The following is a 12,611-nucleotide window of genomic DNA, read 5'->3' as shown; positions in this document are numbered from 1 at the left end:
CATGGAAAATATGCATTATCACATTGCTGTAAGCACAGTGTACTGTTTATTAAGTATGCAGTTAAACCTACAGTACAAACTTTCAAGCTCTTGATCGGAACTTCTGAAACCTTAGACTGATGGAAGCTAAAGTGAAAAACAATAGGGGGTGGAAAAATCTGGACATGAGCTGTTCACCCTCCCCATCAGCATACACCCTCGCTGGTAGCAGCTACTGTGAAAAAGAGACTTTTGTTATACACAGTCACAGTGCTCCTGGGTCAGGGGCTGGCAATTATCTCGGGCAGAGGGCCGCTTAACCTGTTTTGGCAAGCGGTTGAGGGCCACATGGGTAGCCCCGCCCCTTGACAGGTGCCCCACCCCCTGGTCACCATCTTGGGACCTATGTCCCAATGTCTTCAGACCAATGTCCCAGAGCCAGCACCGGTGGGGCCCAGAGCAGGGAGAGGGGGGAGCTGGCTCGGCTCCATAGAGCCCCTGCTGCCCAGGACCCTGTACCCCCGCTGCCCTGCTCTGGGCCCTGCTGCCACTAGCCCTGGGACACCGGTGCAGGCCCTGTGCTCCTGTGCCCGCTCATTCCCAGCCCCGTGGTACAGACTGGGGGCAGTGCACAGCCCCGACTCCCTGCTCGCCAGCAGGGAAGGGGCTGGCGCGGAGCGCGGGGAAAAGCAGCCCCTCACCCACACTGTGGCCGGCACTCCCTGCTGCAGCTGCTCGCAGCCCACGTGGGGCTGTCCTGAGCACGCACAGGCGGCCCCACGCAGGCTGCGAGCAGCTACAATGCAGGGCACCAGCCACGGGCCGGGCGAGGGGCCACTTGTCCCCCACACTCTGCACCAGCTTGTAACCCAGCCCTGTGCCAGCTCCAAGCTCACCCGTCGGGGCTGCACGGTGGCGGCAGCAGCTGCAGCCCCCCCACTTGCCGCGCTGGTCAGCGTTTTCTTCTATTGCCATTTTTTTCCAACATGCTAACGAAATACCACTAAGATAGACTGTTCTACAGACTCTACAATGCTTTCTGAAAAGAATCTGTATACTGTTACGGAATCTCAAAAGATCACATACCTTAAAAAGTTGCTTTAAGCAATGACTGCTTAAAAGACACAAAACTGAGCTATGTAGGCCACATGTAAATTAAGATGTAGAACTCAAGTACAGTAAAAGTTCTGTTACCTGGCACCTTACAAGTCTGCATGCTCTGTTAATCGGCATGCTGGCTTGTAAGGCAAAATGAAACTAGAAATGCCCACCGTGGGCACTTCCGGTTTCTCCGAGCCCCCACGGTCAGGGGCAAACCAGCCTGTGCTGCCAAGGCCCAATGACCCAGGGACATAACAGGCTGCGTAGGGTCTGCCTCCCCATCCCACGGGGCTCACAGGGCCCGTGGGAGAGGCAGTGATGCCACAGGAGGGGCGGCAACACCCCGAACTCGGTGGGAGAAGCAGCAGCCCAAATAGGCAAGGACACCTGTTCGGGCTGCCCAATTAACCGGCATATTTTGTTATCCAGCATCCCCCATTCCCAGGGGATGCTGGATAGCAGAGCTTTTACTGTAAATGAGAACTGTTCATAAAAAATAATGAAGTCTTAATCATTAGTGCTTTTAAGAAGAATGCTTGAACGAAGATGCCAAGTTAGTGCAGAACTATTAGGATCAAAGAACAAAATCCTATTTCCATTTTATAGGAGGGTGGTGAAGCACTGGCACAGGTTGCCCGGAGAGGTGGTAGAATCTCCAACTTCGGAGATTTTTAAGGCCCGGCTCAACAAAGCCCTGGCTGGGATGATCTAGTTGGGGACGGTCCTGCTTTGAGCAGGGGATTGGATTAGATGTGACCTCCTTCCAACCCTCATCTTCTACAATTAGTAATGAAGATAAAAAATAAACAAAGGAAGGAATTCAGCTCCAAGATAATTTTTTTCATCTGGATTTTGAGAGACTGATTAAGTTTTTTCATAAAGTTAGACACACAAGTCTAAAAAGCCTGCTTAGTCTGATTAAACTGACACTTTCCAGGGGCTAAAATTTCTGGAAAACGTTGCCCAAAAAACTAAAGGAGCTTAAAAGTTCAGCTACTATCCATGGCCAGGAACACAGTCATCTTGTCTGAGCCGACTGTTTAGGTATGTGAATCCTACTTAAATCCGTTCCCCAGCTACACATTCCCACAACCAGCTCCATAACAAGTTCAATGTAGTCAGCATCTTCTAAACACACCCAAAATTGCTACTGTCTGGATCTGCCATTCGCCACCTAGCTCACCATGTTCAGCATTGCAAGTCCCATGTTATTTAAAAGTAGAGCGAATTGAGGCATCTAACTTTGGTTCATCAATTTCCCTCCCAGAACAAGATACCTGCTTTGTAGGCACGGGGATGCTTAGCAGTACTATGCCCAAGTCCCTTTGTGAATCTTGCCCTTAGTCCATGACTGGAGACCCGCCAATGTTATACAACAGCCACAGAGAACACAACATGATGCTTTCTAACATATATTACTCAATTCAGGGGTCAACAAAGACTGCAGACCACCCCAACACACCTACCACACATTTTATCATTCAACTCCCCCACCAGAAAGTCACACAGGTAGCAGCAGCTGACTATACTTACTTTCTTCATCAATTTTTAGCTCTTCGTTGTTTTTGATCTTCTCTGCAATTTCTTTTTCATTAAACCCCTTGCTTGCCAGAAACTTAATTTTATACTCATCCCAAGACACATGGCCTATAAAAGAGAGTTGCATCTCAGACACAGAAAATATCGTAGCATCTTCAAAAACATTTAAAACAGGTTTTGGTATTGTTTCTTACTGTGCCATCTGCCAAAACCCTTTATGCTCCTGCATTTCATGAGAATTACATTAATCTATTTCAACTCATAACCCAATGACTGTACATTTCATTATGGCTAATCATCATCAACATCATATCTGCGAGGCATCTTCTGGAGACTTTGGATTCCTTCCCCTAATGCTAAGGCCTAAAATATTCTTCTGGCTGCCTTTTGCAAGGGTCACAATTCTACTATTGCATGTCAGAAGGAATTCACATGCATTTCCAAGGGGGAATTGTGGCCACATTATTTTCATTGAGATGGACTGCCTATGGGTTCAGTCTGACTCAATGGAAACTATTCTAAGCTTATTTTCTGTTACAGATGGTAAATGTCTCACTACAAGCCTAACAAAGAGCAAATGGCTACATTTGCCTAGTTCGCAGAAATGCGTGTATTTGCCCTATTTTTAGTGCGACTATTTAAAATGCTCTCTTTCGAGAAATCAAAGTCAAGAAAAAGGCAACTCAAGCCTGGGCAATACCAGGGAAATTTTTCAAACCACCATTGCTAACCCTGCGCTAATAAATGATGAAAACCCTAATACTGAAATGTGTTTTTACACACAGTTAACACAAAACTGTATGAGCACTTATGTCATGTATAATGTTCCCAAGTGACTGATGCACAATGACGCATCTATTTCAGAGTTTAATTTTTACCGATACTGGTCAAGTGATACCAGTGATACGAAATAATTAGAAAAAGAAAAATCCCTAGCAGGTAGGCCCTAGAGTGAAGATTCTTCTACTGATCACACCAAGGCACAATACAAATGCAAGGATGAAACTGGACTCTGGATTTTGAAGGGACTAGGATGTGGTTTCTGACTAGATCTTCAGGACAACTACCAGATGGGCTTTCTAGCTGCTATAAACTTATGTCACAAACCAGGTACTTGTAAAAGGCAAAATAAACACTGCTCTCCTACCATCACCATCAGGGTCCACTGCCCTGAAGTGCATTTTGTTCTCTTCTACAGCTTCCTGAAAATGCTCTTCTGTCTTCTCCATGATCCAGCGCTGCATCTCTTTAGCACTTATCTTTCTGTCCTTATTAATATCCACCCTGAAAAACAACAGGAAACAACAGTTCATTTTCCGGGGGTAATTATCAATTCCAGCCATATTGCTTCATTGAATAAGAAAATTAACAAAGTCCAAAAAGCACAAATCAAAAGGTATGTTGGTTTTACTGCTTACTGGATAGCCATCATACACCATTAGACTGAGCTATTAGTTGAAGAAGAATAAACTTATGAAAGACAGTTGCTTGGTAACTAAATTTGGCTAAAAGCAAGGTTTGAACAGAGGGAGAAGCCAAACCAAGATAGGAATCACTTCAAGAATAAGCTCTCTTGATCTGAAAGATGGCTCGGATGGTTTGTTTCCTTCATTACTTAGAAGAGACATTATAGTGTAAGCACAATGTTCCACACTCCTCTGAAGAACAATTTTAATGCAACTGCCCAGTGAAATAAGGTACTTGCTATTTTTCACTGAAATGTAGGTGGTCAATTAACACCCACATGCTTTCTTAAAGAACACAGCAGTGCTTCTTTTATGTAAAAAGTACTTGTGGTTTTTACACTCCAAAGCATGTTAACCTTATTTCAGATCTCCTAAAGTTAAGGCTTGCAATATGATTGTTTCCAATGTTTCATTTGTCTACTGTTATAGGTTCATTGTTGCAGAGGTCCCAGGATTCCTCCCTAGACTTGTCTTTCTTCTGTATTTACCTCCAACACATATCTCAACCCTCGTCTCTTATTCAATGGCTCCATGCTTGAACCTTGCTTCTCACCCCGTTGCTCTCCCCTCCTCCCCCCACCCCCCAGCAGTCTCTCAGTTTATTGATGAGATACCTCTCTAGGTTTGCCCATATCTTATCAGAAACAAACTAAAGTAATTAGAAGAATGACAACTCAGGCTGAACACCCTTCTTGCACAGGCCTCTTGAAAGGTTTCTCAATTCCTTGTTGTAACCTTAAAAAAAAGTTTATTATTTTCATCCTTGATCTCTGAAAAGGGCCATTGTTTCTATGTCTTTTATTGTATGGCTGATGGCTAAAGTGACCTTGTCAAAATTGAAAATGACAGCACAGTATCTGCTCCTTGTGCAACTTCCCAGTCATGCCTGCTTTGCCTTTTCTGGGACGAGAACAAGATGTTTCTCTGCTCCACTAGCGTTCAGCTGCAGAAGCACAAGCTGGATTTTATCCAGCCTCATTGACCAAACTGCCAAGTACAGCAAAAGCTGTGTTAACCGGCACTTTATTAGCCCGAAAACTCTATTAACCAGCATCCGAGGGACACGGCAAAAGCAAAACGGGAAGTACCACTTCCGGGTTTCGCCGCCGCGGCGAGCAGAGTTCTTGCCACTTCTTCGGCCCACGGCCCAGGGCAAAGCAACCTGCGCAGGCCTCCCTGTCCTCCGGCACACTGATGCCGGGGAGTGCACCAAATGACGCACATTTAATTAACCGGAATATTTGATTAACTGGCATCCCCCATTCCCAGGGGATGCCGGATAACAGAGCTTTTACTGTATAAGCCAATTCTAAAAATCTGTTGCTGGAAATGACATACAGAACACTGGGAAGTTTGCTTGATTTGCACATAACAAACAGGCTGCAATATCAACAGTTAAAACAAAAGTTTACTATAACTATTTATTATTAAGACAGAATAAGTAAGGAACACTGACATTTTTTTTTTCTTTTTCTTTATTTTTAAGAGTTTAGAGTTCTCCTTCTTTGTTCTGAGCCTAGGCATTGCTTAAACATTTAACTAACCGTAAGCGTACACGTAGAACTAAAAAGACATTCTGTTGACATTTAAAAGGCAAGAATCTATTTAAAGTATACCAAACCACTCCAATCTTGAAATTTTAAAGACAACACACAGAGACACAGGCTTGACTGACTTTTTATCTTCCAGCATCACTGTCTTAAAACTACTACATTTTATCATTGAAACTAAGCTTATTAGTATGGTTTTTTTTTACCTTTAAATGTCACCTAAATGTTAAAGAGTTTAAGTCTTAGAATAACCTAAACAGCTTTTTAAAGTGTTTATTGGTATTACAGAGTATGACATTAAAGTATTTAAACATGTTGTTACATTTTTTACAAAGGAAGTGCATGCAGCACTTCAGCAATCAAAATCTACAGCAAGACAATGGACAAGTGTCTGACATCACTATATTATGCTTATGCTGAGAACAAGCCATATCTTGGTCCTGAATAAGTTTTCTTTAAGACAATAGCAATGTAGTTCATCCTCAACTTAAAACATTTCTTAGTTGAATTAAACCAGAAGGGACAAGAAAGCTGCAGATGACTAACACAAGGATTTATGAGAGGTCTCCAAATAAAATTGTCCAATTTTGTCACTCTGGAAGAAGGGAGCCTTCAGTTTGCCTGTATGTAACATGAGCTCATGGTACACCCTTTTCTAGTTTATAAATTAAGATTTCCTTTTGTCACTAGAGATTTCAAGGATTAGCCACTTTCATCAATCAAAGCGCTTCAATGAATCAGCACGACAAGGTGAGATGCCTTCCTTTCAGGCTCCATAAACAGTGCATGTATGCGTGTGGGGACACAGTCCCAACACTGAACTGGAATGCAAGCAGCATGAAGGAACATCAAAAATAGTTTTTTATATGATCTTGTATAAAATGGTCAAGTCCTACCAAGAATGAGAACTTTAGCTACAGCAGCCCAAGGCAAAAAAGTTATAGGAAAGGAGCTGAAAAAAAAAAAAAAAAGCTAGCACTCTCCACAATTCAGGAAGAAGTAACAATGGCAAGTTTTTCTAAGATCTAAAACCAAAGCAGCAATGAAAGTATTCAATTAAAGTTAAAAAAATTCAAAAGATAATATATACTACTTAATTTGGAATTAATGCATTTGCTAAAAGGACTGTAGCCTATGGGGCCTTAACTTAACCGTCAGTGTAAAGGGTAGAAAATAAGAACAACTCAGTGAAGCTGTTTTTCAGTGGTCTTACAATGCAATGCACTACACAGCACACAATGATACCTTGACATTTCTTTGTGCACCACCCCTGGTCTCCTGTTTTTCAAGAAATGTCATACAAATACTCATTTCTGCAGAATCTTATCTCCTGTAAGTTTCCTGACCTGATAAAAAGAAGAGCTTCCAGAACAGAAAGCCTTATTATGACAGTAATCCTTGCCGAGTTTAACAATGCAATACCATAACATTACTGATCGCTTGACTGCATGCTTATTCCATAGGAAAGTTAAAAAGATAACCACAGCACAGGAGGTGGTTGACATAGTACGTGATCACTGTACCATATTATGAAGGTACTATGAACACCTTCTAGTGACATCCAGGGCAAATCAAGAGAATTGTTACATAATACCACTGGATTAAGTCAGCCAATTCGGTCAAGGTTAGTTTGGCATTAACTAATAAATGCTACAAGACCTTTGAAGATGGTCTCACTTCCTTATCCATACGTAGGAAAATATAATTTACCACGTACGTTATATTTTCCCATCATGTCCTTAAAAAGACATAGCATTTTTGTTGTAGGGCAACAGCTCTCTCTAATGTGGCCCTCATCACAAAAAGTCTCATAAGAGAACCAACCTACAGAAATCCAGTGTTGGTTTTTTCAAACCATTTGCAATGAAACCGGCATAGATATGGAGCAAAAGAGAACCCCAGAATTAACAGCCACCAAAAATAAACCAAAGTTGAATTGCCATCTCATTTCCACATCAGAAAACGTTACAACTGCATACCTGCAGCTACCAAGGAGGTGAGTAACCAAAGAGGGGACTGAACTTTGCTCTGGCCACTATGGAAATTCTTCCCCTTTGGGTTTTCAAGTACAGTGACAGGGGTGTTTGTAGGACACATATTGCTGTTGAGTGCCCTACATTTCACATCTATGGAGGGCTTCAGGCCATCAAGCTAACTATTTGCATTAGCATTTAAAATACAGGATGTTTGACAGAGAATTTCTGCCGTTTCCAGAAAATGAAAAGCAGATCCCACAATATCAAATTAAACCGAAATTCTGGTTTACTTACAGAATGTTTTCCACACTTAAAAAAAAAAAAAGATATCGATGCAGCATGAGACAGAGATCACGACACGTGGCTTCCTTAAAGATTCAAGGAAAACCAAACACTTAAATTAGTTAGTAAGTTCATAGCGGTGGTGTTGCCGCAACACAATAAGTGGAATAGTTACTGTCCTATCATCATGTATGCTCTATGTGCTTCACAATCAGAGATCCTGCTTTTCTCCAATTTAAAAAAAATCCCCAATTTTGGGGTTAAAAAAAAGGAACCCCAAATTTCAATTTTTCCATTATATGTATATCTAGTGGTGTTTCATTTTGATATCTATAGGTATCTATATATTAGGGGCATTTCGTTTAAAATCACAGAAAAATGGATTTTGGGTTACTTTTTTAACCTGAAACTTGGGGATTTTTTTTTTTTTTTTAATCAGAGAAAACCAGGATCCCTGTTCATGATTCCCTTCAAAATCATGCACTATTTTGCTACATGTCACCGAGGTCTTTGCACTTCTTTGCCATGCCTTTACTTGAAATTTGAGCTTGAAAACCATGACTAGCAAATGCTGAGACAGCCACTCTTACAGGTAGGTGTTGCTGAAGTTCAGCCTCTTTCCTTTCAGCACTTGTAAGAACCACAAATGCTTAAGCACAGGAAAAAAAAAGAACTCAGAGGCTGCAGACGAGACTGAGAGAACCAGTTTTATACCTATCAAACTCTTACACATTGCAGTAGTTAACAGGATGTGAGAAGGTTTCTGGCACATGACCTGATGAATGATTGCCAAGGATTCGAGTGCAGAATAACTAACCCCCGCCCCCTTTTTTTTCTTTGAAAATTCAACCAACATGGCTACACAGAAGTAATTAGCAAAAAAAAAAAAAAAAAGAAAAAGCTAAAATCAGAGTATTTTAGATTTACAGTGGTGACTCCACTACCACAAAGACATCCTGACAGGAAACCACACGTTCTACTTTGAATTTAGTAATTCCATTTCAATAAACGACAAGATAGATTTAATGCAATTAACCAAGACAGCTGACTATTTAACAAAATGAGGTTTGGTTGTGGTTTGAATCCTGGCGCTTAGTCAAGTGTATTCTAACAAGGTCACCAGCCAGTGAATGACAAGCCACAGCCGTCTTCAAAATGATCAAATGTCTTCAACCTCCCCAAACCACAAAAATAATTCAGGGACACTTTCTGTAGCTTCTAAACTAATTTTAAACCATTCAAATTGCCCAGAACTTTCATTTTATTCTTATTCACAAGATTACTAGGAGATGCGGTAAGAAATCAACACTTAAACACATCTTGGCCCACAAGCACTCACCACTCACCTTGGTAAGGAAAGAAAATGAAATAGTCAGCTGTGGATCAGCATTTTCTGCATAAAGCAATCACCTTTGGCTAAGACTTCTGTCAACAAAGTGTCAGCAAAATATGCCTTTGCCCAGCACACCACCCCCAGAAAACTGTTATTGGTTTAAAGCATCTCAACTGACAGCCAGCTGTTGCTGCTTCGACTCAAACCTTCCATGCAGTAAGTTTCCTCTGCAACAGAAATCAAAACTAATTTGTCCAGAACTACTTTATTAAAGCAACATGCATGTTTCAGAGCATAACTAAAATACTTGGGAGATATCATAAAAACTCCATTATTTCCCATCACCCTCTCTTTCATAAATTCATAGATTGTAAGGGGCTGGAAGGGACCTCGCAGATCACTGGGTCCAGCCCTCCCGCTCTAGGCAGGAAGACAACTGGGGTCAAGTGACCCCAGCGAGGTGACTGTCCAGTCAGTCTCCTCTTGAAAACCTCCAGGTTAGGTGACTGCACCACCTCTGGAGGGAGTTTATTCCAGAGTCTGGACACCCTGACTGTGAAGGAGTTTTTCCTGGTATTAAGCCTGAAGCAGCCTTCCAGAAGTTTTATCGTTGGTCCTGGTCTTCCCCGGGGGTGCCTTAGTGAACTTATCTGAATCTTAAAGTTCCTCCCCTCGCTTCCAATCCATTTTTGGAAGCCAGTAACTCACAAATTTTTATTTTCCATGCAAAACTAGATCGATGCAAGCTCACATGCTGATAGAGCTATTACTGTACTTTATTTGAGGGTATGCCTATCAAGTTTAGGGTATCACCTTGCCAAGATACCCAGGCTAGGTCTGACCATGCTAGGGTCCAAAACTACAAGCAGCACAGTAGTGTGACATTATGCCATTATGCTCTGCTTTATTGGTTCAGGATGTAACTTTATGCATTTCTCCACAGGGTTTCCTCATGCCACAAAATCCAGAACACAAACCAGTACATTTGGACCTAGCTTTGGGGTCCAAAAACAAACAAAAAAGCACACCATTTGCTTGCAGACTTACCACTGCTTTCAATCTTATCTTAGCTCTTGGGTTTTTAAAACATGCTTGATTTGTAAAAGACCTAAAAGACCATCCATTCATTAAATATGTTCTGAAAAAGGAGGTAGAACTTTTGTCTTAGGGCTCAGAGAGCCTTTTCTGCAAGCATTTATTTTTTCTCTTTATCAATTACCTTTTGAAGATACTTTCACAGTGTAGGATATTATTATTCCATGCCACACAAAACCTACACAGAAACGCTAGCTGCTGATCATTTAAAGCTCATGACATTTTAAAAATCTGTTTTAATTTTTTTTTTAAAAGACATTTCTTGACACTCATTCCTAAAGCCATAACTTATCTCCTACTTCTACCTATAGTCTGAAAAAGGTAACCAAACAAATAAGCCAGTGTCCGGATTCTTTTCAGACCTCACAAAGGAATGTAATCTGAAAAGACACTTGCTCCAGGTAAATAATGAGGGAGACATAGTTAGCCGTGTTAGTTTGAAGTCAAATAGAAGGCAAGGTAGATTTGCACCTTAGAGAGAAACTAAAGGGGGGGGGGGGGGGTGAAGAGAGAAAAAGAGTGCAAGCACACTGATTTAGTAAGCTATAGCTCACAAAAGCTTGTGCTTTATTAAATCTACTTCGGTTAATCTAGAAGGTGCAAATATATCATGCCTCCTAAAAGATGGGATCCAAAGTTGAAGCAGCAACAGCATAACTGCATTACTTAACCAAAGCAGTCAGTGGCTTAGCTTTAAACGGAGAAAGGTACACCAGAGTAAGCAAGAGATGGAAACTGCAATTAAGACAATACTATCCCATCTTTCCTCTTCCTCCCCACCCCCCCAAATTTTTCCAGGTTATCTGTTGTTGAAGAGAATAGTCTAGATGCACAACAAATATGGCATTCACAATGCACACATCAATTCCCTCCTTTCCAGACACACTATAAATGGATTACAAGAGTCCTCTTCCCTTAACCCCCAAATCTAACTCAATTGAGCCAGGAGGAAAAGCTTTCCTTATTAAAGAAAAGATGACTTCACAAAGCCAAATTGCTTACAAATACTGAAAGTACCATCTCAGACCACACTGTTATATAAAAATCAAGCCATCAAGGTGCAAACTAAAGAAAAGCAACTCTGCCATCTAGTGATGGTAAGTATTCTTCTTTTTTGTGTGTAGGCATTAACACCTGAACATATGAAAATTTTCATTCGCTGATTCCCTGAGATAAAACTAAAGAGAAACATTTTTGGCAACTGACATTTAAATCTCTCAAAGCAGAAAGAAACTTCATAAACCAGTATTTTAATGTCTAAAAATAGGATTTAAATCTTTAAAATATTTTTAAAAAAATCCCATACACAGAACAGATGAATCATGATGCCACAAATGAAATGGTGCTCTTATCCTTTCCCAAGCCTTTTTTGCCTAAGTTCTTGAGAACTGCCTACAAGTTTAAGAACAGCAGCAACAGACTGAAGGATAAAAATAGACTTAAAGAATTGAGAGGGGAGACATCATTTTAGTTCCTAAATACCTGAAAGGTACTGAGATATGAAGACATCAGGCATTATTTAGATATTTATCTATCTCTATAAATACATCAAAGAAAAATAGTTGGAGACATTGAACTTCCAAAGTGATTTCTTTTTTGAACAGTCAATGTTTAACTTGCAGGAATAACAATGAAGAATAAGGGCAAATGTTCAGCTGATATGTACCGAGAGAAAACAAGCTTCTCCCTAGTGTTGTTTTCCCCCCTTGGTATTTGGACGGATCACACTGGGCAGGTGGAGTGGTGGAGGGGGAAGGAGGATATTTACCTGGATTCAGTATCAGCTCCTAAACAAGATGCATTTTAAACAGTAGGTTGGCACAGCATCTCAAGTGGCAGAGCCTGCATTACAATCTGGGTCTCCCTGTTTAAAGCATGGAGCTCTAGCCGCTAGAACAGTGGTTTTCAACCTGTGGTCCGCAGACCCCTGGGGGTCCACAGACTACATCCAAGGGGGCTGCAAAAGACGATTGTGGTTGATGAAAACTATGCGAATACCCACACTTACAATTCAAAGTGACATCCATTTGAAATGTTCAAAGGAGTCCGCACCTCCGTTCCGAATTTTTTAGGGGTCCGCAAATGAAAAAAAGACTGAAAACCACTGTGCTCGAATCTCTGCCCTGCTGATACCCAGGACTAGAGAGAGCCTGGCTATATAGAAAAATGTACTGGAATTCCTTAAGAATCTGAGTGTTAAAATTCTAAAGTGACTTAGTGAATATTTCAAAACAGGAATTTTGTTTTTGGAGCAGTTTTTACCAAAGCCATTAAGGTTCCAATCCTGAAA

The 12,611-nt window shown here is 41.2% G+C and overlaps 1 protein-coding gene across 2 annotated transcripts in view; it reads right to left on the bottom strand.

Moving 5' to 3' along the window:
- Positions 1 to 12,611, bottom strand: part of SDF4 (stromal cell derived factor 4) — a 29,290-nt gene that overhangs the window by 14,301 nt on the left and 2,378 nt on the right. For both annotated transcript variants that reach the window (XM_014610117.3, XM_014610118.3), the window contains exons 4-5: positions 3,767 to 3,903; positions 2,614 to 2,727 (exon numbers count right to left, since the gene is read on the bottom strand). In XM_014610117.3, coding sequence (XP_014465603.1) covers positions 2,614 to 2,727; positions 3,767 to 3,903 — 251 coding nt within the window. The remainder of the gene's footprint in view (positions 1 to 2,613; positions 2,728 to 3,766; positions 3,904 to 12,611) is intronic.

Source organism: Alligator mississippiensis, chromosome 13 (genome assembly GCF_030867095.1).
Source record: "Alligator mississippiensis isolate rAllMis1 chromosome 13, rAllMis1, whole genome shotgun sequence".
Lineage (NCBI taxonomy): Eukaryota > Metazoa > Chordata > Crocodylia > Alligatoridae > Alligator > Alligator mississippiensis.
This window is presented reverse-complemented; position numbering and strand designations above follow the sequence as displayed.